The sequence below is a fragment of the Colletotrichum spaethianum genome (genome assembly GCF_022836535.1).
Source record: "Colletotrichum spaethianum MAFF 239500 DNA, contig07, whole genome shotgun sequence".
Taxonomy (NCBI): domain Eukaryota; kingdom Fungi; phylum Ascomycota; class Sordariomycetes; order Glomerellales; family Glomerellaceae; genus Colletotrichum; species Colletotrichum spaethianum.
Genome location: NW_026054777.1, coordinates 756,009 through 779,202, shown reverse-complemented (window position 1 = coordinate 779,202; position 23,194 = coordinate 756,009). Strand labels below are relative to the sequence as shown.

Genomic DNA, 23,194 nt, shown 5'->3' with positions numbered 1-23,194 from the left:
GCCATCTCCCGCCGATTGACGCGATGGCGATTCGCGTGTGTGCTTTCAGCATTCGCGAGGATATTAAAAACGTTCGTCATGAATTAAGGCTCCAGTCTCCGTGAGCGAGACTCGATCGAAACAGTCGGGAATATACACAAAGAAACATCATTAAGCAACGAGAGAAGAGAGCAGGCGCAATGTCTTCCACCACGACCACAGAGACCCAGGCTGAGGCGGCGTCCGTCAAGCTGACCTTGGCTTATGACGACAAAATCCATGACCAGGTACATTTTTTCAGCATCACTGAATGACCCGCGGACAAGCAAGATACTGAGACTCATACAGTACAAGTACTCACAGTACCTGCCCGTCTACGACGAAAAGACATCGTTCCCTCCGCTGCAGCCTTTCGAGTTCACGGATCGCGGGCTGGCGGCAAACAAGGAGAAACCCAACCTGCTCCCCAAGGACAACGCAGGAATCAAGGCAACAAAGCTGACGCCCGTCATCGGAACCGAGATCAGGGGCCTCCAGCTGTCGCAACTCGACGACAGACAAAAGGACGAGCTCGCGCTCCTCATTGCCGAGCGCGGCGTCGTCGTCTTCCGCAACCAGGACTTCAAGGACATCAGCATCGACAAGCAGAAGGACTTTGGGCGATACTTTGGTCCCCTTCACATCCATGTTCGTTCTCTCGGAATCTGCTGATGAAAGTATGACTGACGAGCCCGAAACAGCCCGTGGGTGCCCATGTCAAGGACCATCTGGAGTTCCACAATATCTATCTGGGCCCGGACAACGAGTACCGCAATCGAAACAAGAGCAACAAGCTCTCGACCATCGGGTACCATTCTGATGTCTCATACGAGCACCAGTCGCCTGGCGTCACGATCCTGACGTTGCTCTCGGTGCCCGAGACCGGCGGCGATACGGCGTGGGTTTCTCAGACGGCGGCGTATGCGCGACTCTCGCCGCCGATCCAGACGCTCCTTGAGGGGTTGAGAGCAGAGCACAGCGGATTTCCTCAGGCGGATAATGCGCGGCGAGACGGAAAATTTGTGAGGAGGGAGCCGGTCAAATCAGAGCATCCCATTGTTCGCATCCACCCAGTAGGTTATCTCAAAGACTGGTGCATTGTTTTGGCCTACTCACAGTCATGTCTCTAGGCGACCGGCCAGAAGGCATTGTTCGTCAACCCCGGCTTCACGAAGAGAATCATTGGACTTCGAGACGAGGAGTCGGATGCGTTGCTGAAGCTGCTCTTCAAGGTAAGCGGAAATCAATCAACAACTCCGCATCTTGCACGAATTGGCGCTAACGAGTATTACAGCACATCAACCACGGCCAAGACTTCCAGGTGCGCGTTAAGTGGGAAGAGGGAACTGTGGCGCTGTGGGACAACCGCGTAACGGCGCACACGGCAATCTCGGACTACAACGTCCACAACCCGCAGGAAGGACTGCGGCACGGGTTCCGGATCACAACGCTGGCGGATAAGCCGACGGGGGCGAACGGCCTGGAATCCACGTGGTGAGTCGCATAACAGCATCTAGACTGTTTGCACTCGGATCGCATACTTGTTGGGCTCGCAATGTGGATGAGTCTAAAGGTGCTTGTGGGCTGCGACAGAGACATTGGAATTTTCTCGCGGCTCTCCGGCAGAGCAGGGACTGCCATGGAAGCTTCGGAAGTGAAACGGGAAGAATGATTGATGCGGGCGGAAACACGGCGGGCCATACGCTCCCGCGCCATCTGGCCAGGAAGTCCCGGTATCAACCAGACACTGGGGGGGTCTCTGGATAAAAAAAGCCGACCCGTGCGTGGCTTCGTCTGGTATTATCTCGTGCATAGCAAATGGAGAAATGGGCCGTAAAGCCACCGAGAAAAGTGGGAAACCGTGATTATCAAGAAACGCATGTCCAGCTGTAACGTGGGATATGGATTACAATGGAGATGAACTGTTGGAGTGGGATGGCGAAGTTGGGGGCCCGGGCACGTGCCTGATCCCGACAGTCAGTCACAGTCAGTCACTCGGGGGGCAAGATGCTATCGCCGAATATGGGGAATCGCCCCTGATTATCGAGCATCGATTTCTCATCCAGGCCCGTCGTTAGTTTTCATAGTGATGGCGGTTGGGGGTTCTAGCCGCGGCGCGTGATGAGAGTGGAGAGTGGGCAGCACCATGCCAAACGTTGGATTGCCGATGTTCGTGTCCGGCCAACACGATGAATACGGTTCACGGCCACGGCGAGTGGAATTACTGATAGAATTGTGGAGACTCACTGGCCGAGGCCCGTTAGGCATTGCCGGACCCCAGGGGAGCCTCATGACCGCCCACGAGAATCTCGACCCGAAAAGGGGGAGAAACCCGGCGTGTCATGATGATGTGATTGGCAGCGACGGGAGGGTGGCGGAGGCCGAAACAGCGGAGGCGGCGAGACACCTCTGATTCGCATGTCGTTCCCCGGAGGAGACCCCGAGAGCCCCATCGACCAAAAGGAAAAAAACGGGCGCAGTGAGGAGGAATCTGGGTGCCCCGAGGGGAAGACGGCGAGAGTTTGTCGGGTGGATGCGCGGATTGCGTGGGCGCGTGGATGCCTTTTTGGCGCAGATACTGCAGAGTGCTTCGGACGGCGACCGACAGGCCGGTTAGACCTGTAGAAAGAAGCAAGCGAGTCTGGAGATTGGGGAAGGACACGCAGCAGAGAGTCCAGACAGACAGAAAAAGACTGGAGATTTCTGGAGAAATATCTGGGTCTTGACTGGAGACATTGGGGGGTGAGGAGGGAGAAGCGCCGAAGAGAGGCCATGGACGAAAAAAAGACGAAGAGTCGTGGAGCGTCACGATTGCTGCGCAGTCATGGTCGTACCGGTTGTTGGTGTTTTGACGACGTCATTTGGCCGAAAGCGGGTCTGCGATCGGAGACCGGAAGAGGATTTTGCAGGTGACTCCCTAGGAAAGAAAGCACCCAAGGAGGAAAGAGGCAAGGAGACGCCGAAACAGAGATGGCAGGTGGTTCAATCAAGATTTCCTCGACCCTGGTTTTGGAAAGAGCTTGTTGGCGGTTTCCCAAGACTCTGCCCAGTAGAGAGGTCAGCGGGTCTTGGACTCTTGGGCCTTAGCTTCTGTACTTGCGTACTTGGCGGGCAAAGGGGTTATTGGGGGGAGATAACCGGGAGGAATTCCACGATGGAAATGGCACCCAATGCAGCCAGGTGTCGGTCGCAGCAGCAGGATGGCGTCGATCAGCAAGCTGGGAATAACAGCCCTTGGCACCCAAGATCCGATCCACCTGGCCGGGAAGCCGCTTGGCAGTGATTGGCGATGCGCTACGGAAAGCCTTCGACAGGCCACTGATGGACAGGCTGCAGACGAGCCGCGGTAGGATTCCGTCGTGCGTGTTGTCGGCGGATGCAAGGAACCTGATAACCTGACGCATGTACCCTGCAGTACAATCATGGCTGTCGAGGTACATGCCGCCAGGTCGTGCTGGGGTATGTCACGATGGCTTCGATGGATTCCTTCTAGATCAAAGTTACAACACGAACAGTGTCGTGATTATGGTCAAGCGATGACTGGAGAAGAGTCCAGGCGCAGCCGATGATTCTGACATCTTTCTCTCCAGCTTTTCCTCTCCACAAACTCTCCTCTCTAGCCTGTGAACCCCGTGGGAGAGAGACGCTCCAGGCAAACTGGAACAACGGCTTCCACACCTTCGCTGGCCCGCACCGCACCCTGGACCCGGCCCATCCGTCACACCCTCAGCCCGTGGTCATGTGTATCTTCCCGCAGCACTGCCATACAAAAGATACTCGCCATGCAAGACGGGCATGCATCGAACCCGACAGCGGGTCCCCCTCGTCGCTCCCCTTGCCTTCCTCCAACTTCCGCGCTCTAGCAGTTTACATCATCTCACACCCTCCCGTTCTTGTTTCTACGAGATCCACCTCCATCAACCAACGTCATTCAGCCGCTCCCCGTCCTCATCCTGACAGAGCAGACTGGCAGACCGCCCACTGCTTCTAGGAACCATCGCTGGCCACACTGCCTACTATGGTATACCTGCCTACGTCCCCTCCCCTTCGTCATCCCCACTGTTCCCAGAATACCATGATTTCATTGTCCCCAGAGCCGCATTGGTAATCTGGCACGCCCCTCCACCCCCATGCCACGCCAGCCGTTAACCAATCTCCATGGTTCTTCTCCTCACAGGTTCACTCGAATTTTCACCATCTCCTGTCCCTGATACCAGAATGATGGGGAACGGACCGATTTCTCGACCTGGAGACCCCAGGCCCCGGACGGCAGCACCTCGGTGCCATCCACACTTGTCCAGCCCATGATCCGTCCCAAGTCATCGGACACTCAACCTCTGCCTCGTCTCTCCCCCATTGACACACAGCCCTCGGTCCTCTCCTTGACGTCACACCCCCTGGGCTACCGGGACGCCCTCCCACATGCTCTCTGGTCCCCCAGCAAACTGTCGTGTTTTACGGGACCACGTTGCTGGTGGTGCTCAGTGCCTGTGTCGTGTGTCGATTGACCGAAACATGCATATATACTGCCCGCCGTGCCCCTTCAAAGAACTTCTCATTATTGTCTCGGACGAACCATCATTGGCATCAATCATCGAGCCTCTTCCACCTCTCCTTTCCCCAATACAAGCAAATCGTCGCGCAACATGGGTTTCTCGACGATTGAGTTCGACAAGTACAATCCCGCCTCGGAAAAGGCAAGCGATGCCCGCCAGGACCTCGCCCATCTCGACTACTCCCCGTTGAAACGCATCACGGGGCGGTCATGGGCTATGGGCATCCTCATCTCCATGGGAGGCATGGTGTAAGTAGGCCCAACAATCAGAGATCATACAAACAGCCACTGACAATCTCTCAGCTTTGGATATGACACTGGCCAAGTCTCTGGCTTCCTTGAGATGCCCGACTTTCTCGAACGTTTCGGCGAGGCCGGTCCCGATGGCACCTTTCACTTCAGCAACGTCCGCTCCGGTTTGATTGTCGGTCTCCTCTCCATCGGTACTCTCATCGGCGCCCTGTGTGCCGCCCCCATCGCCGACCGCTTCGGACGCCGCTACTCCATCTCCTTCTGGTGTATCATCACTTCCATCGGCTTCGTCATCCAGATCGCCGCCGAGAGAGCGTGGGAGCAGGTTATGATAGGCCGCTTCGTTGCCGGCTTCGGAGTCGGCGCCCTCAGTCTCATCGTCCCCATGTTCCAGGCCGAGACGGCTCCGCCATGGATTCGTGGTGCTCTCGTGTGCGCATACCAGCTCTTCATTACCCTGGGTATCTTCCTCGCCGCCTGCTTCAACTACGGCACCGTCACACACCTCGAGCACAGCTCTGGGTCGTGGCGCATTGTCATTGGTCTTGGCTGGCTGTGGACCATCATCCTTGGCGTGGGCATTCTGGCCTTCCCGGAAACCCCTCGCTTCGACTACCGCATGGGAAACATTGAGCGGGCCAAGAGCACTCTCTGCCGCGTTTACGGTGCACCCGAGAACCACTACAGCATCCATGTCCAGCTCGAGGAGATTGAGAGCAAGCTCCGTGCCGAGTCCACGATCAAGGGCAATGCCGTCCAAGAGTTCACCGGCATGTTCAAGGCACCCCGCATGGCCTACCGCATTGCCCTGGGATGCTGTTTGCAGATGTTCCAGCAGGTATGGACTGAACCCAAGTGTCATTTCTAGCCCACAACACTAACAAACTTTGACAGCTTACTGGTGCAAACTACTTCTTCTACTACGGAACCACCATTTTCGCCTCCGTCAACATCAACTCCTTCATCACGCAAATCATCCTCAACGTCATCAACTTCGGCACCACCTTCCTCGGTCTCTACATCGTCGAGCACTTTGGACGTCGCAAGTCGCTCATCACGGGTGCCATCTGGATGTTCATGTGCTTCATGGTCTTCGCCTCTGTTGGTCACTTCAGTCTCGACCAGGAAAACCCCCAGAGCACGGTCGGCCCTGGCATTGTTCTCATTGTATTCGCTGCCCTGTTCATCTTGGGATTTGCGACCACTTGGGGTCCTATGGTAAGTTTTGACACTCATCCACAAAATGTAATACCAGACACTAACTCCCCCCTAGATCTGGACCATCCAAGCCGAGCTCTTCCCCTCCCGCTACCGCGCCAAGGCCATGGCTCTTTCAACGGCCAGCAACTGGATGTTCAACTTCTTCATTGGTTTCTTCTCACCCTTTATCACCGGGGCGATCGACTTCCGCTACGGCTACGTCTTTGCCGGCTGCAACTTGGTTGGCGCCGCGATCGTCTACTTCTTCGTCATTGAGGGTCAGGGTCGCACCCTCGAGGAGATTGACACCATGTATCTGGAGCGTGTTGCCGCCTGGAAGAGCACTCAATGGGTGCCGCCTTCCGCCGAGGAGATGCACCGTATCCGCAAGCAGGCAGGTACCGAATTGGATGCTATCGCAAACGAGAATGCCTCGCAGAGCGAGAAGAGCGAGGGCATGCAGTCCAAGGGCGTCAACGGTACCTCTCACCAAGAAAGAGTCTAATCGTGGAATCCCTTTCTCAATTTGTAGGCACAAATGGGGGGTCCCTGGGAGTGGTTTTTTTTACATAATGATTTGCATGGCATGGAGTTGAGGCACATTGAAGCGGACTAAATCAGCCGCATGATTTCTAGCGTTTATACCAATACCAATATAACCTTCTATATTTGTCAACAATTGACCAGACCGCATTGATCTTCCATTACAATATGCTGCCCAACATTTGGCAAGGCTACTCTACTCGTCCTTGGTAATCCGGCAACCTGTGCCGCGTCTACAGTTCAACGTGCTATGATGACGACAATGAGTTCAGCATACGTGTGCCTCGACAGCCAACCATCCCCATGCGCTATGGTAGCCGTCCACACCCCAGCACCGCTCCAGGAATCGATCGCGTCAGGACCCCTAATGGGCTGCAAAGACTTCGCCTCATCCCGCAGGCCAAAGCCCTCATTCGCTTGGCTCGCAAAGGATGCAGAGCTCCGCTCCCCATGCCACGGTGCTGAAGCATTCCCCGCGATTGCCATCTGCGGGGTCCGACGACGCCGTGCCATTGGGGGGTGGGCAATGTCACATCGCCCCCCTCCCCGTTGAGGTCTAGCCAAGCAGCTCTTATCATGGAGCGCGTCCCTCACCGAGTGGACTTTACATTTTGCCAGCTACAATCAGCAATCAGCAGAGACGGATACGGTTCAGACGACAGTCGTCGAAGAGCAGGTCTCGACCGTTCTCAAACCTCCCCGCTGATAGACTTGTCGCTGGCCCTTCGTCTCGAGCCCCCCCCCCCCCCCCCCCCCCCCCCCCCCCCCCCCCCGGGTACGTCTCGGCGCAAATCAGCAAGCGTCACAGCACCGCCATCACCACGGCTCATTCGCCGGGCGGACCACCCCCTCGGCGCCCGGGGCCGTTGTTCCGCGGCTGGGCGGGCGCTTACGGTCCAGCTTTCTCTCGACTTTATGCGCTGCCACATTTTCGGGGTGCTAAAGTGCCGGACATTGAGATTGATCACATCGTGGCGCAGTCTTGCGTGTCTCCTAGTGATCTGATAACGTGCTTTCTTTCTTAGATAGTATCGCAGGTCTCGAATCCGATCTGAGGGTGGCACGCATGCGACAACAAGGTCAACCCAACGTTTAGATTTTACATATAACTAGCCTCGAGACGAAAACAGGGTGAAGTCACAGCTGCCATGTGGAAATGGAAGAGCAAACCCCGAGAAGCCGGCGAGGACCCCGCCCCCGCGTCCGGATCCACGCCCGCGTCCGGCCCCGCAACCTTGTCAACCTCGGCCTTGGCCCCTCCACCGGCATATGGCGCTACCTCAAACGCTAGCCCTCCGGACCCCCAGGCTCTCTCGGCCGCCCTCGGCGCCCTGGACCTTGATCCCACCCCGCCCGGCACCGACCCCCGCGACGATCCAAACGAGGACACCTGCCTCGCCCACCTCTGCCTGCTGGCCGCCTTCAACCGCCTCAAGAACGAAACGGGCTACCGCGACGGGCTCTGGGATATCTGGGATAGGCGCGCCCAGGCATCCAATGCTTCACCGGCGGCCGGCGGCAGCAGCAGCAACGGCAAAGCCGCCGGCGCCGGCAGAGGAGACGCGAGCTTGAACACGGAGGTGCTGGTCAAGCTCCGCGAGAAGCGGTGGGCCGTGTACGTCGGCCGCGCGGCGGACCGCTACGCCGCGTGGTGGCGCAGCTTCGTGCCGGACATGCTGCTGGAGAGGGACATGGTCGAGCCGAGCGAGGAGCGGAGGGACCGGTACGAGGGGTTCCCGAGCGAGGAGCCCATGGCGTGGAACGCGGACATGCTTCCGCCGCTGGGTAGGACGCCCTTTGCTCATCGCTGACGGTTCTATGCTCGGGAGTGGCGCGGCTGAATATGAGGCAACTGGCTGACGTAGTGCCGCAGATGTGTTGCTGGTCTGGCACGCCCACATGCTCAACCCCAGGCTCTATCTCGAGGTATTTGAGACCCCTTTCATCCCTCTTGCAATCGGCATCGTGGCGGTAAGAGCACAACTGATTGCCAGCAAGGACTGTCTCCGCTACGGCCACGGCGCCTTCTGGGCGGCCGGCATGCCCTGGCCCGTGGTCAACAAGGCCATAACCGGCGCCGGCTTCGACTACGTCGTCTCGGACGCCTGCGTCGCGCAGTGGGAGGCCCGTACGAACCTCGCCTGGCGCAACGAGGACGATCCAGACACCAAGCAGATCCGGTGCCCCTCGTGCCCGACAATGGTGTCCGTCCCGTGGACGACGTGCGGCCAGCCGAGGGATTACAAGGGAACGAAGTAAGCACCTGCCATTCATTTGAATGTTGTTGTACCAGCCACACCCGACTGCCTCTTCGAGGTTGTTCGGTCAGAGAACAAAGTTCCTGACAGGAGAACAGACCCACCAGCATCGCAGGCGAGGGCTTCGCAGACGGCCACCTGAGCCAAACCTGCCCGTCCTGCTCCGTCACCATCACCCACGAGTCCGTCCGCGCCGCCAAGTTCCGCAACGACGTCCAGGCCGCCATCGCCTCGGGCCACGCCATGCCAGGCACGATCCTCGATCTGTACACCGGCCTGCCGAAGCGCCTCCAGTACGACTCGGACAACAGCAAGTCGGCGGGCTGTCCCGACCGGCTCTTCCCTGCACGCCTCGCGCGCCGCGGGCTGCTAGTTGAGGTCGTCAAGATGCTGCGGCCCGGCAGCAAGGTGGCGCCGGGCATGATGGCCATCCGGGACCACATGGAGGAGAAGTTCACGGGCAAGTTCGCCGACTCCAAAAACCTGAGGGAGGTGATGAACCGCCACAGCCACAAAAAAGTGATGGACTTTCGCTTGAGCTTGGATGGAAGGCGGCAGACGAGGAAGATGATGTCGCGCTATTGGGAGAACTCGTCGCCCTTTGCCATCGATCTCGTGGGGTGTGTCATGAGGCAGGGGACGTTCACCGAGAAGATGCGCAAGGTGAGAGGTTCTCGTTTCTTTACGTACCTACCTTTGGTACCGTGTGCTCCTCTCGGAGAGCCAGACTGACGGACCTCTCCAGCTCAACTGGCTGCACTTTCCGACGGCCCGTGATCTCATGACCGATCTGCTCAAGAAATACGCCCGCTTCGTCGAAATCGTCGCCATCGCGTCAACGACAAAGAGCAAGGTGGCCGTCCCGACCCTCGACGTCGACCTCGCGTGGCACACGCACCAGCTCTCCCCGCAGTCATACTTCGTCTTCACCCTCGCCAAAACGAGCGCCTTTGTCGACCACAACGACAAGGTTGACGAGGATAAGCTGAGCACGGCCTTTGAGTGGACGAGCAAGACATACCAGGAAAGGTTTGGCGAGATTTACGCCCAGTGCAAGTGCTGGTACTGCGAAAGTAAGTTCTTCCACCCACCCACAGCTATGCTAGCGGGCACTTGCAATCGAAACTGTCATGGTCTCGATATAAGTCGTCTTCGCGTGTCGGCGCATCCCGACCAAAACATCGTTACGATTTACTGACGGTGCATGCCTTATCTCTAGCTGTCAGGGTGATGGCGCTGCCTGCAACCAAGATGTTCAGCATTGGCAAGGAAGAGAAGCGTGAGCACCAACCCGCAACCTTGACACTCCTTCCCCCCTTTCCCGCATCCTACCTATGTACTTGGGTAACTTTGTTTTCCCATCACACCTACTTACCAAACCCTGCCTTGACGCAGTCCTTGAAGCATGGCATGCGACCGCTAAGGCTAACAATGTGCCCATGCCTCCCACGGTCGAGTCGGCGCATATTTCGTCGCACCCAGCGGTACACACCAATGAGACCACAGCCCATCGAGCGACCACCCGCCCACTACGACTCGAGTACCGCAACAGATTGGAGGAGACGCACTCCAAGGCGCGCAAGAGAGCGAGCACGAGGTTCAAGGTCGACTCTGGCAAGCGCATGGGCCCCCGGGGCGAAGACAGAACGCCTTTCTGGGGGAAAGATGTTGTGATAGACGGGCCTTGGGCCTCAGGCTTGGCCGCTGCGACGACGAGCGCCATGTATCCTGCGCCGCCGGGCTTCGTCAACATAGGGCCCGGCTCGGTAGGCAGCTGCGCAACGGGAACGTGTGGTGGAGCCACTGGATGCGGCTCCGAGCTGCTTGGCATGTGCTCAGCTGGCTGCGTTGGGGTGAGTTTGTCCTCGTTCGGACGAGTTTACCACGTTCTGCGGGATATATCCATCCCCCCGGTCTCCGTCTTATCGATGCCGAGGTTTTTCTTTACCCTCGGAGTTCAACTGACACGTCAGCAGAGCGGCTGGTTTGGCGGGAACGCCGGATGTACAGGAATGGGTACAACATCAGGCGTTTGAGCGTTCAGGTTCTGAAGACAAGGTCGATAAGCCGTGGCAGGGAGGGGGAAGCCCTCTGGCCCGGAGCTCTGCCACTCCATTGATATGCGCGTGTGTGAATTCGTAACTTGCAGCAGCTTAAGCTTAATCAGATGCAAGGTCCGATCGGAGGTCGGGATGTGGGCTTGCGTCTCTGTCATACTGGAGAGGTCCGCTTCGCGCGAGTAATGGGAGGGCCGACCTATGGGGACGGCTTCAACCCTTTCGAGATATGGCGGGAAGTATGTTTGATAGGTCGAGCAGCGGATGTGTACACCGCTTGTGGATGACGATCGCTATCAGCCCTCGCTTGGCCGTCGTAAAAGTAATCCAACCAGCTTTCGAGATGGCCTCCCCAGGTTTGCGTCTGGCCCAGTGGTGACACGGATCTACGCTTCCGCCCACCTGCCTCTCTTCGTCTGGCGTGAGACATTAGGTTTCGTTACTCGTGCTGCCAGCTGCTGCCCGAGTTGCTCATCTCTGGGCCCTGAGAGGTTGCTATCTTCGCCGTTGCGTACCACAGACTCACTCTTGACCACACATCGTCGGCAGCTGGCCCCCAAACAGGAAGGTTCGTGGAAGGCCCCGTGCGCAACTGTCGAAGGAGCCGGGACATGGAGGGGGGGTTGACGTGCAGCGGAGAAGGACAAGATTGACTGATGGCCTGAACTATGTCCCTCTTTCGCAGGTGATTGACAGGGACTGATAAGATAACGTGCCGGTGCCGGGAGATGTGAGTGGCTGGTCTTGGACTTGGCTTAAGGTTGGAAGCGCGGGAGAGGACGCCCACCGCCGTGCATCGGCACTGGGGATGGATGATGCTAGATTACCCCGCCAATAAGAGCAGAGATAAAGGCCATACACAGCTGTCAGCTCGCCGGCTGAACCCTGTGGTCCCCCTGCGAAGCCCTACAAGACGTCTGCTTTGAGTCGCACCGCAACCGGCTCAGTGTCCCTTTTGAGAGAAGCGCGCCGTTTCATCGACTCCAATGCCGCATCGTCGGCGGGTTCCTGGAGGGTCGGGCTGGAGATTAAGACAGCAGGTAGACGGATCGTGGGGTCGGGAAGGATGGTGACTGGCTCGACGGCAAAGCAGCCGACGTGATTGCGGAGTTTGAGGTCACTGAGCAGAAGGAAACTTGTGCTCGGGGACTATCGCGACCCGCCGATGGAGGAGACGTCAGGAAAACTGTTGAGGTAAACAGGAAGGAGAGAAACAAAACATATAAACCACGGCAGATCTCCCGCTCAGGGCTGTCCTACTTCATCGTCAGTGCCAAGCTACCCGTTCACTACACCTCTCAGCCTTCATCCTTGTTCTCGCTCGGTCGCTCCGGTCTTCAGTATTCGCCAATCGTCGCCATGAAGGTTACCGCCGCTCTTTTCATGCTCGCCGGCGCGGGCTTTGCCGCCCCCGTCCCGGAGCCGGTTGCCGAGCCGTTGCCCATGCCCACACCCGTATGTGCCGGCAGACCCCGTTGATTGCTGTGGCCAGCCCACAACAGACCCTGCAGACTGACTGACGTTCGTTTCTAGCCCGGCATCCCCACTGCCGCCACGGCCAAGACGCAGCTTGCTGCTCTGACCGTGCGTGCGTGGACCAACACGGACACGTACGACCGTGACCTGTTCCCCCACTGGTCGACAGTCTCCGGCGCCTGCAACACCCGTGAGACCGTGCTCCAGCGCGACGGCACCGGCGTCGTGGTCAACTCTGCCTGCGCTGCCACCAGCGGCACCTGGAAGAGCCCTTACGATGGTGCGAGCTGGACCGCGGCCAGCGACGTTGACATTGACCACATGGTGCCTCTGAAGAACGCTTGGATCGTAAGTCTCCCCCTTTGAGAGTCTGATCGATCGTCGTGCACACGGTTGGGATGGATCTGTGCGCTTCAATGCAATTGCAGAAGGGTGGCATGCTAACATGAGATGACAGTCCGGTGCCGCATCGTGGACTACGGCCAAGCGCGAGCAGTTCGCCAACGACCTCACGCGTCCCCAGCTGTGGGCAGTCACCGACGAGGTCAACCAGGCCAAGAGCGACAAGAGCCCCGACTCGTGGAAGCCTCCTCTGTCCAGCTTCTACTGCGTCTACGCGCGCAGCTGGGTGCAGGTCAAGAGCTACTGGGCCCTCAGTGTCACGTCGGCCGAGAAGACGGCCCTCACCTCCATGCTGAACACCTGCTAAGCAACGCGACTCTTTGCAACTTCGATACGAGCGGGCGATGGGAATTTTCGGGTGTGCCCTGGTGGTTTTGCGTGTCTGGTGATCATCAGCGAGTAAACCAATGGTTTGGGCCTTTTTTGTTCATACTCTTCCATTCACTTCTTGTTCCTAAGAGAACTAATTTGCCTGAGACCATCGGAGATGGATTACGGGAGCGCCGAGGACGCGCTGGTGGATGGTCGCGGGACGGGCTCGCTTGGCGCCGCTACGCGGCTTATGAGGGATCGATGCAAGGGCCGACGGGGGACAAGTCCATTGTTGCAAGTATGCGCTGTTGAGGCCGTGCAAAGGGAGACAGAGATGCAGACTAAGAGTTGCTAGTCGGTCTCAGTCACCACTAGAATGACCTCGAAAAGAAATACAAAAAAAAAAAAAAAAAAACCAAGAGCTAGAATGCTGCTCTGCTTCTTCTCGGACGTGATGACGACGCAGTCAAATGATGGTTCAAATCACTTTGCATCAGAAGCAAATGCACAGAACAATCTCGGCGCACAGCTTGACCGAACACGTCCTATTCGCACGACACGAGACCACCAACGGTCTTGGCATCTGGGCCAGCCCGATCGGTCTTATTCCCCTGAGCTTTAGGGCTGGGCAGCATGGCTTGTGCCGTAAAGATGGAGATCATCGTTGCCCGACGCATACCGCAGTATGTGTGTCTTGCAGTTGATAGTCTACGGAGGGAGGGAGCCATCAGCGCCGCTTGCGACAGCGGTTACCCAGTTGGAAATTGCGGCCGAGCATGCCGAGACTGCGCTGGTGGGGAGATGGCCTTGGTCATAACTTCTTCATGTTGTTTTAAGCGTGAGACATTGTTGGATGGGGACGAAATCCGACCGAGGGCTGGAAAGGAGGCAACGTTGGCGTCGTCGAATGCTGTTAATGGAATGGCGATGCGGTGCCAGCAACCCGTTAGCGGGTGGAACCCCTCAGGAGATGTCGTGGTGATGCATCAGTCGGGAATGCAGAGGCTGGGAGATGCTGTTGGGGTTGAGCTGAGTTGAGCTGACGTGCGCTGGGGACTGGAACTGGAACTGGAACTGGAACAACATGACGAAGATGGTGTAGAGACGGAAACGGCGCCAATCTGGACTCGGCTGGAACAGCAGCTGGCGGATGCAGAAGCGTCGGCGCAGCAAACGGGGTGCGGCCAGACAGAGCACTCGCAGCATAAGTAAGGTGTAGAAAGATACATACGGACAGAAGCGACGCAGAGTTGCGGTACGTACCGATTCAGGAAGTAAGGAAAGCGCGCCTGCAGCTGAGGTAATCTCCCGCTTGCAGCGGCCACAGCCAATCGTGCCTAACCAGCTGGCTGGATGCTGGGGAAGAGCAGGCGCAACACAGATGGGAGAATCCGGAGAGATGTACCTTTCCACGATGTTCGTGCGCGCAGTGTACCTTTTTTGGACCCTGCGTTAGCGTTGCCCCTTCCTTCCCACCTTTGCACCCCGCCTGCTCCTCCCTCTTACTTGCCCAGCCTTCGTCGAACTCCTGCCAATGAATGCAAGTTGCTCTTGGCAAGCACGGATCCGTTGGTAGACAAGAGCAACAGGCAGGCAGTGGGAAGGAGTACCTAAGACGAGACGAGACCACCCACCCGTGTCATCTTACGCTTACGGCCCCTAATGCAGCAGAAGAGAATAAGAAACATGGTGCACAGCCGTCTTTTGGAGTCTTGGACTTTTCTTGGAGGTTCCTTGGGGCGGATGAGATGAATTCAGCTACAATTACCGGCGCAACCGCCGCCCGACTGTCGCCAGACCCCGTTTGCCGCCTGCTTTCATCTATCTCGTGTCTTGCCCTCCCGTTTTCTGCGTCTTGTCACTGCCTTCGGTAGAGGGCATTGTTCACCCTCTTGGTGGTTGAGTCACCTTGTCCCAGAACTCTCCAGCCTCTCGTTTCTTGTTTCCGCAAGCCTAACCTTGGGTCCCCTTTCGCCTTCCTTAGTTGCTTCGCCCCCCGTGTTACGCTAGATCCCTTTCTCGTAACCTCTAGCCTTCCCAAACATCTATATTTGGCTCATCCTCCTCCTTGGGAAAGCCGTCTCTGGTCCTGCATCCCTTCACTGCGGCTCAACATCGATAACTTCTCTGGCTTCCGCTCTTTTCTTCCCTTTCTGTTCTTCAGCAAGCCAACACCACTCGTTCACCTTGATCTCACCAGACACACCCACCCACACATCTCCACCACCACCACCACCGTCATCGCCACCACCAGTCAAGATGATGAGATACGCTGCCCTGGCCCTGGCCACTGCCGGCCTGGCCTCTGCTCAAACCTTCTCGTCGTGTAATCCCGTCAAGGGCGATTGTGAGTGCCCTCACTCTGGCCCCTCCCACTTACACCGATCCGGGGGACCGCTGCCACCCTCAGTTCCACAACGCTAACATGTGCCAGCTTGCCCTGCGAACCCGGCTTTTGGCGGCGACGCCAGCTATGACTTCCGCAACTCCAAGAACATTGATGACCTTGAGTCATTCTTCATCGTTGATGGCGGCGTCAAGTACAACCCCAAGGTCATGTCCTTCTCAGCCGACACCGGCGCCCAGATGACCATCTTCGAGGAGAACAACGCGCCCACCCTCACCTCCAAGAACTACCTCTTCTTCGGCAAGGTCGAAGTCGAGCTCCAGGCTGCCCCCGGCCGCGGTATCGTTACCAGCATTGTCCTGCAGTCCGACGTTCTCGACGAGATCGACTGGGAGTTTGTCGGCGCCGACCAAACTCATGTCCAGACCAACTTCTATGCCCTCGGCATCAACGACTACACGCGTGCCCGCTACTACGAGGTCCCCTTCAACCCCATGACCTCCTTCCACACCTACACCATTGAGTGGACCAAGGAGTCCATTGTCTTCTCCATCGACGGCCAAGTCTACCGCACTGCCACCCCGGCCGAGGGCAACTACCCGCAGACGCCCATGCAGCTGAAGCTCGGCACTTGGGTTGGCGGAAAGGGTACCGCCCAGGGCACCATCGACTGGGCTGGTGGTCTTGCCGAGTGGGACAAGGCCCCCTTTGCCGGTTACTACCGCTCTCTCAAGGTCTGGGACTACGCCGGCGGCGACAAGGCCGGTGCCAAGCAGTATGAGTATTCCAAGGGCACGGACGGCAAGTGGCAGAGCATCCAGGTCATCGGTGCTGGTGAAAAGCCCAGCATTGGCGGCGTTGCCTCCAACAATGTTGGCAAGTACGGCAAGACCGACGACAATGGCAAGGCTGTTCAGTCCGACATCCCTGTGATCCCCAAGAACAGCACCGCCGTCCCGACTTTCACCACCAGCGCTCCTGTCCCGTCCGTCACCCTCGCTGTCAACACCACCATCACCCGTACTAACGGTACCTCATCGACTCTGACGAGACTGCCCCCCAGCTCCAGCTCGCCCACTGGATCTGCCAACGCTCAGACGACGCTTCCCACCGCCTCCAGTGGCCCTGCTGCTCCGTCTAACGTTCCCGCGTCTGGTGCTGCTCCGGCTCTGCAGAGCAGCCTCTTGGTCGGCGGTCTTGCGGTCGTCTTTGCTGCTATGCTGCTGTAATTGGGTCACTCGTCATGGTTGACCGGCGTTGCCTGTTTTTTTTCATCTGTGCATACGGTTTAGACGACAGGCTTGTGTGTTTGTATGTAGATATGTATAACGGACTAGAAAATGGCGCCCCGGCTGCGGATGCTGGGCGAATATTTGTAATGCAATACTAATAATACCACTTTTACCGCATGGTTACCTGCCATCTTCCTTGCCACTCGTGCTGCGATGTCTTGAGCAACCCTGCGGCGTCTTTGGACGTCGGACTGCTGCATGGCAAAGCATCGCACAACATAAGCCCTGCCGCGACGCCACGCATGCCGCCATACGGGCCCTTGTCGTGCAAAACCCTCGCTTCCTTAACCTCCCAAACACCCACCGAACTCTGCTCTTCTGTAGTGTCCAGCATCTTTGAAGGATTCCGGTTCCCCAGGCATGGGGGGGTTGATGCCGCCGGGGCTGGGATGCTCGGGTAGGGTATATCCTGCCCACGCCCGACCTGTATACCCCCCGTCAAAGGACGACGGCATGGCTTGGCAGCTTGGTCACCGCTTCCGCCCAGGCGGCGAGAGACGGGGAGAAACAGACAACGAAGGTCGGGAAGCGTCACTGAGCAATCATTCACCAGAGTTTCATACCATAGACGTTGGAGAACCGAGTTTATTTATCCCTCTTGTGTTGTTGTTTTCCGTGTTTCCTCCTTGTCGACGCATTACTAATTACACCTCGTTAACCCCACGATCCCCTCAACCGCACATGCCTTTCTTACTATCGACTATCGAAAAGGGTCAACCGTCGACAGCCCGCAGAACATAATCATCCAACGCATGCTATGCTTCCTCGACAAACACCGAGACATCAAAAAGCCCCCCCCCAAAAAAGCCGGTGATTCCCAAGTGCAAAGGGGAGTCAGAGGCAGGGCCAAATAAAAATGAAATAAAGGGGGGCGTTGTTGACCATAAGTCTGGGTATCAAACTGGGTTTGTACAAATAAAAAAAGTCAAGAAAAAGCATAGATGATGTACCAAGCCAACACCTCAAAGATGCCCACCCAAACTCAAACTCCCAGAGTCCAAAGTGGTCATGTCGTCGTCGTGGGCTCGGCTACGCACGCACGAACCACTCAATGGTGTTTCCTGATTAACAACTCCCTTCGTAGCGTTTCTGTAAGGCATTAGGCCCTGATCGTCGTGTCTCGTCCGACGTCAAACTCAATCTCCCCTCGTCCAGCTCTCCTCTGGCGGCTCGTCGGGCCAGGTCTCTCTCTGTGTAAATCTCGCTCTTGCGCGTCCCCGCCTGCTGCAAGCAATCGACGTAGGTTCTGAACTTGACAATCTCCCGCAGGAGGTAGGCGCTCTTGCGCTCCCAGTTTGCCATGGCGCGAATGGCGTTGTTGCCGCGGGGCGTAAAGGCGAGCAGCATCGGGCTGCGGAGCTGGTTGTGCACCTGCAGCTCGTCCTCGATACCCTTGACGTAGGCAAGGAGGCTTTCAAGCTGCTCCTCCTCGGGCAGGTTGCTGGGTCGCATGCTCTGCGCCGGAGGCGCCCACTCGGCAATGTGGATCCGGTCGCCGGGCAGCTTGTTGCCACGGCTGGCGGAACCGTAGGGCCCTCCGGAGCCCTGGTCGAGGGACCCGGAGCGGAAGCTCGATATACTCGGTCGGGGGTTGGCGGTGCCGCTTCCGGGCCGCGAATTAGACCGCTGGCGTCCATGCGTCGGGCCCGTGGTCTGTTCGTTGATGGCTGCGACAAGCGCGTTGTTGATGATGGCATCGCTCCAACCGTACTCGACGTTGCTGATACCGCCGACCAGCGGATGCGTACTCAGGCGGGCGCTCCAGTAGTTGGCTGTGGTGACAAACTCCTTGCTAATTTCCGGGGTTCCGACCTGGAACAGATGGACGGCACCCGTAGGCAAGCTCAGGGCCCAGACGTGGGGGCGGGCTCTCGAGTAGCCAGGCGGCGGCAGCGTGGACGCCAGGGTCTGCCGGAGACTGAAGGTGCCTAGGTTAGTAGCGTTTTCTTGCCAGTTGCCGCCTCCGACAATGGTTGGGCCCTTGGCCGCGTTGCGACCGCGGCTCTTGCGGCCCGCCGACTTGTTAGTGCCAAAGGAAAAGATACTCATTTGGCCTCTCTGGATGACGGCGAACACCTCGTTCCAGTGACGGTCCTTGGCCTTCTTCTCGATACCGTCGAGGTGGTGCTTGTGGATCACCATACCTTCCTTGACCCACGGGGGGCCAGCGAGCTCCAGCGATTCGTCTTCGAGTAGGTGGGCGGGCTTCATTTCGTCGCTCATGATGGATGGCTCCTTGCCGAAACTGGATTCATCATCACGGATGACGGCCTGGCTAAGGGCGTTGGCAAATCCGATGGACTGTTGATAGTCGCCTCCGCGGAATGACGAGCTGAGCGAATCCACAGACATCGATGTTTGCGTTCGGCCCAGCGAGAGCTTGCTCCAGGTTGCCGAGGATACGGTAGGGCTCCAAACTGAATTTCCGTCATCGAAGCTCGTTCGCGACGAAGAGAATCCCGGATTGCCCATACGAGGTCGTGACCTGCTCTTCGAATTCCATCTGGAAGAATTGGCACGGCCATTTTCAGCTATGCGCCCACGCATAGATGCCTGACTCTCAGACGGGGCCTTACTCAGAACGCTAGGCGTTCGCTTCAACATGCCGATGACGGACAAGCTGCTGTGCGGGTTCGGCGCAAGGTTCTTGGACGGATCGGCGCCGAACAGGGGCAATCGCTCGTCGCGGATCGAGGCGTAGATGTCCTTGAGGACGACTTCGACCTGGCTCTCCCAGGCTCGCATCGAACCGTCGAACGGCGTCTTCACCAGCGGTCCGCATTCGTCATGGCAGTGGTCTCCGGACCCGTCTCCCTCGTGTCTCGGTGGGGGTCGGAACGACAAGCGACGCGAAGTGAACCGCTCCTCGATCGATGGTCTGGAATCGTCGCCTCCGAGAGCGCTGTTGGACTTGCCTGGCAGGATAGTCGGCCGTTCAAACGCATCGGGAGCTGCCTCCGCCACCGCCTGAGTGATGGTAGTCATGGTGTTCTTGACGAACTGGCTCCGCGTCATCTTTTGCTCGATGTCAGCCAGGTGCAAATCAGTGTTGAGCAGCATAATCGAATAGCAGATTGTGTGAATGACGTCTGTGCCGCGTTAGCTTGGGGCCCGAATCACTCGGGGGGTTGTCAAAAACATACCGGATGCCTTGAACCCGTGGTTGGTGTTGCAGTCACACCAACGCTTGGAAAAGGCAACCAAAATGCGGTCAACCTGCTGCGTCTCCGCTCTGAAGACCAGGCGCTCGCAAATTAACCGAAGACTCTGCAGGATGCTCTTGTTGGTAAAGTCATAGAGATCCATGTATGCCTGCAGGGTTCTCTGCCGGATGGGCCCTTCCTCGCCCATCCACGAAGCAGCCTTCTCCTTCTGAATGAAGTCCTCGTTACCATCAAAGATCTTTTGGGCCTTTTGACGGTCATCCTCTGTCGGGTCTCCGACGACGAAATCGGGCTCATCCAGAGGCTTCGCGCCCAAGGACTCGAACGTGCCGAGGACCCTGGGGCTGCTGGTCTCTGAGGCTTCGACTCTGACGCTGGGGGTCCCGCTCATGGCAGACTTGTACTCAGTCGTGGTCGATCCCGATGCCCTGCTTGCAGACCTAGTACCCTCAATCGGCAGGATTAGTGCTGGCCGGTTGCCTTCGTCATCAGAGTCTGCTTGGCCGACGGCTAACCGGTCGTTCTTTCTGCCTCGTATGGTATCATCTTTTCTGTTTGAGGCACCCCTCCGTGGCGGGGACGGGTTTTTGGCCGCCCCGCGAGACCTGGAACTACTCTCCTTTGTCTTGTTGTCCCGCTTGGACTCGGTATCGGCTTCGTTATCGCTGCCATCGATGTCGAGGAAGGAGTTGTTCCTCTTCTCGACCCATACAGGGGGTTCCGGAGGTGGTCGAGTAGGCGTGTCGGTGCGACGTTCGGGTTCATGCTGCGAGTCATCGTCGCCACGAGACCCAGACCGAACCTCTCGTATACGTGCGTTGGGGCTCGGCTCGTAGTCGGGCGAGAATGAGCGCGGCTGCTCCTCGCGTGCGTCGTCGTGCGAAGCTTGGGCGGAATCGGTGGCCATTTCGGGGTTGACAGGTTGCACAGGGGCAGACTGAGGTGTCAAAGGTGTATTTGGCGTCACCGGGCTGCCTTTAAGGTATGGGTTCATGACCCTCCGAAGGCTACTGATTGGGCTGGGTTCGGGTTTCGCAGAAAGCTTATCCTTGGCGATGGACAACTGAATAGGAGGCACCAAGGGCGGCATTGGCGGCTCGAGGGCGGCGGCAGCTGGCACGGGGGGCACCTCGTCGGCGGACACAGACTTCTTCCTGCGACGGAAGAAGGAGCTCGGTTTCTTTTGCAGCACGTGATGATGGGAATGGGACGAAGACGTGTCCCTCGAAGGAGGGGTGGGACCGGAGGGCTTCATCTGGTTGCTACCGTGCATAGACTTGATGCCGGACCTCTGCTCGGCGGCTTCGACAGACATTGACGACGTGACGGCCGTGGAACTCTGCAAATCGGACGGGTTGCTCGAGGCATTGTTCCTAGACGAGCCAAAGACTCGCCTGAAAAACCCCGGTTTTTCTTTTGTTTGCGACGGTGCTTGTGTCGGAACCTGAGTTCCGTGCACGGCCTCTTTTGTCTTGCCGTAGCCCACGTGTGGCGCGGGTGCGGAATCAATCTCGAACGCGGGGACGGAAGACGGTGCCGGGGACGCGGTTGATGACGGTGCAGACGCTGGGACCGACATTGGCAGTGGCGGCATCTCGTCGCGAGGGTTGGTGGATTTGTTTTCTGACTTGCGGTGGTTTGTCGAGGTGCTTTTTGCGGAGCGGTTCGAGCGGTTGCGTTCGAGCACGATGGGCGGCGGTTCGGCTGGCTCCACAGCCAGAGATGCGGGTACGGCCATTGGCGACTGGGGAAGGTTCGTGGCCGGGGGCGTCATGGGCGGCATCGTGCGTCGGGGTCCGCCGGGCACGGTAGGCGTCGGCGCTGCGTCGTAGTCGTCGGCGAAGAAGTTATTGGAGAATTCGATATGCCACGGGGCACCTCCGGCTTGTTGTTGATGTTGCTGCTGTGGTTGCTGCTGTGGATGTTGTTGCGTGGCCTGGAGTGCGGGCGGGCGGTGGCCGTAATCGAAGCTCGACGACCTACCACCAAAGCCGGACGCCCACCTCGTACTACTAAGCACCTGGACGTATCCGGCGTCAATGCTATTGGAGCTACTGCTCTTTGTGCTCCCCTTGCCCCCTCGGGAGTGCATGTGGCGCGAAGGGCCAGACGTGCTCCGCAGCGGCTCGCGCATGCTGCTGATGCGATGCAGGCCGGGCTGGAAGTTGGAACTACTATTACTCCTCCGTCCTCGCGAAGATATCCTGCTCGCATCGTCGGCGTCGAAATCGGAGCTGTACGAGTACGAGTGCCCCCCGTTGGCACGGCCACCTCGCACTGACCTCGAGAAGCCGTCTCCGTCAGTATCGTACTGGTATTGCTGTGACGGCTCGTCAAGCATGTCCGGCGCCCCAGCCCCGAATGGACCGTAGACGGGGCCACCCATGGTGAACTGGTCGAGAGAAATGAGCATGTTCGCCATGAGGGAGTCGCGCGTAACGTTTCGTGGAGACAGAGACAGATCGTGGGAGTCGCGCAGACGAGAAAGGTCGGGGTTATCGTTCTCCTTGTTCGCGGACATGTCGAAGCTGTCGGGGGAGTCGGGAGTATCTAGGAAGGAGTCGTTGGCATGGCGGGAGAGGGCCGGGCCTTTCAATACCCGAGAATTGGACTTGCCCTTGGCGACAGACGATGAGGAAGAAGGCGGCGGCGGCGGTTTGGTTCTGTTGCTTGGAGGTGTCTGGGGGACGGCGGGAGCGGCAGCGGCAGCGGCAGCGGGTTCTCGTGAGGCGGCGGCGATGGCAGGGGGAGAAGTGTCGATGTTGAGGTCGGGACGGCGACGACTGGACCGTCTCGGCGTGTCGGCGTACATGATGAAGGAGGGGGGGGCGGGAGGGTATCGTGGGGGTCGGGAAGGGTTTTCAAGTCATTTCCGGATTGGAATTCAGCAAGCGTATAGGCCACAAGGTGCAGGCGCGTGTGCGAGCAACGTCGGCAGTAATGTCTCGCCAAAGTAAAGTGCCGCTTGAGTGATCCTACGCGCAGTAGGTTGCTAGTAGGGGTGGTTCCCCAAGATGGTCCAATGCAGTCCAGGGCAAGCAAGCAAGCAAGCAAGCAATCCAACACAACCGTATCGAGGCTAGCGATCCAATCCAAAAACGATGACGACGCCGCAGCTGAGTCTCCACGACTCAAAAGGAGCACCGGGGGAGGGAGTGAGCTGATGGACCTGGGGAGCGGTGCGTCGGTCGAGTGGCTACTATTCAGGCGTCGCAATGTCCACAAAGCCGGGTTAGAGGTTCGGGGTCGGCTGTGTCTCCCGCTAGAACGAGTCCCAAGGGAGTAATTTGTGGCCGAGATTGAAGACTTGGGTGAGTC

The 23,194-nt window shown here is 58.1% G+C and overlaps 7 protein-coding genes across 7 annotated transcripts; 6 read left to right on the top strand and 1 right to left on the bottom strand.

The window, feature by feature from the left end:
* Positions 1–179: 179 nt before the first annotated feature.
* ColSpa_03641 (alpha-ketoglutarate-dependent sulfonate dioxygenase) lies at positions 180–1,516 on the top strand (the record flags this gene model as incomplete). The annotated part of the gene is made up of 5 exons (XM_049269853.1): positions 180–266; positions 328–666; positions 720–1,091; positions 1,149–1,250; positions 1,313–1,516. The coding sequence occupies 5 exons, from the start codon at positions 180–182 to the stop codon at positions 1,514–1,516; spliced, it is 1,104 nt and encodes a 367-aa protein (XP_049125810.1).
* Positions 1,517–4,664: 3,148 nt separating this feature from the next.
* Positions 4,665–6,530, top strand: ColSpa_03640 (hexose transporter 2; the record flags this gene model as incomplete). Its single annotated transcript, XM_049269852.1, has 4 exons — positions 4,665–4,822; positions 4,877–5,663; positions 5,720–6,043; positions 6,099–6,530. 4 exons carry the CDS (start codon positions 4,665–4,667, stop codon positions 6,528–6,530), a joined length of 1,701 nt encoding a protein of 566 aa, XP_049125809.1.
* A 1,186-nt stretch (positions 6,531–7,716) lies between these two features.
* On the top strand, positions 7,717–8,379 carry ColSpa_03639 (uncharacterized protein; the record flags this gene model as incomplete). The annotated part of the gene is made up of 1 exon (XM_049269851.1): positions 7,717–8,379. The coding sequence occupies one exon, from the start codon at positions 7,717–7,719 to the stop codon at positions 8,377–8,379; it is 663 nt and encodes a 220-aa protein (XP_049125808.1).
* Positions 8,380–8,467: 88 nt separating this feature from the next.
* ColSpa_03638 (glycine-rich domain-containing protein 1) lies at positions 8,468–10,862 on the top strand (the record flags this gene model as incomplete). The annotated part of the gene is made up of 6 exons (XM_049269850.1): positions 8,468–8,823; positions 8,925–9,489; positions 9,572–9,899; positions 10,046–10,105; positions 10,222–10,679; positions 10,803–10,862. The coding sequence occupies 6 exons, from the start codon at positions 8,468–8,470 to the stop codon at positions 10,860–10,862; spliced, it is 1,827 nt and encodes a 608-aa protein (XP_049125807.1).
* A 1,380-nt stretch (positions 10,863–12,242) lies between these two features.
* ColSpa_03637 (uncharacterized protein) lies at positions 12,243–13,068 on the top strand (the record flags this gene model as incomplete). Its single annotated transcript, XM_049269849.1, has 3 exons — positions 12,243–12,338; positions 12,417–12,707; positions 12,817–13,068. 3 exons carry the CDS (start codon positions 12,243–12,245, stop codon positions 13,066–13,068), a joined length of 639 nt encoding a protein of 212 aa, XP_049125806.1.
* Positions 13,069–15,332: 2,264 nt separating this feature from the next.
* On the top strand, positions 15,333–16,649 carry ColSpa_03636 (putative extracellular serine carboxypeptidase; the record flags this gene model as incomplete). Its single annotated transcript, XM_049269848.1, has 2 exons — positions 15,333–15,420; positions 15,508–16,649. 2 exons carry the CDS (start codon positions 15,333–15,335, stop codon positions 16,647–16,649), a joined length of 1,230 nt encoding a protein of 409 aa, XP_049125805.1.
* A 1,128-nt stretch (positions 16,650–17,777) lies between these two features.
* ColSpa_03635 (PH and SEC7 domain-containing protein) lies at positions 17,778–22,688 on the bottom strand (the record flags this gene model as incomplete). Its single annotated transcript, XM_049269847.1, has 2 exons — positions 17,778–19,801; positions 19,856–22,688. The coding sequence occupies 2 exons, from the start codon at positions 22,686–22,688 to the stop codon at positions 17,778–17,780; spliced, it is 4,857 nt and encodes a 1,618-aa protein (XP_049125804.1).
* Between the last annotated feature and the right edge of the window lie 506 nt (positions 22,689–23,194).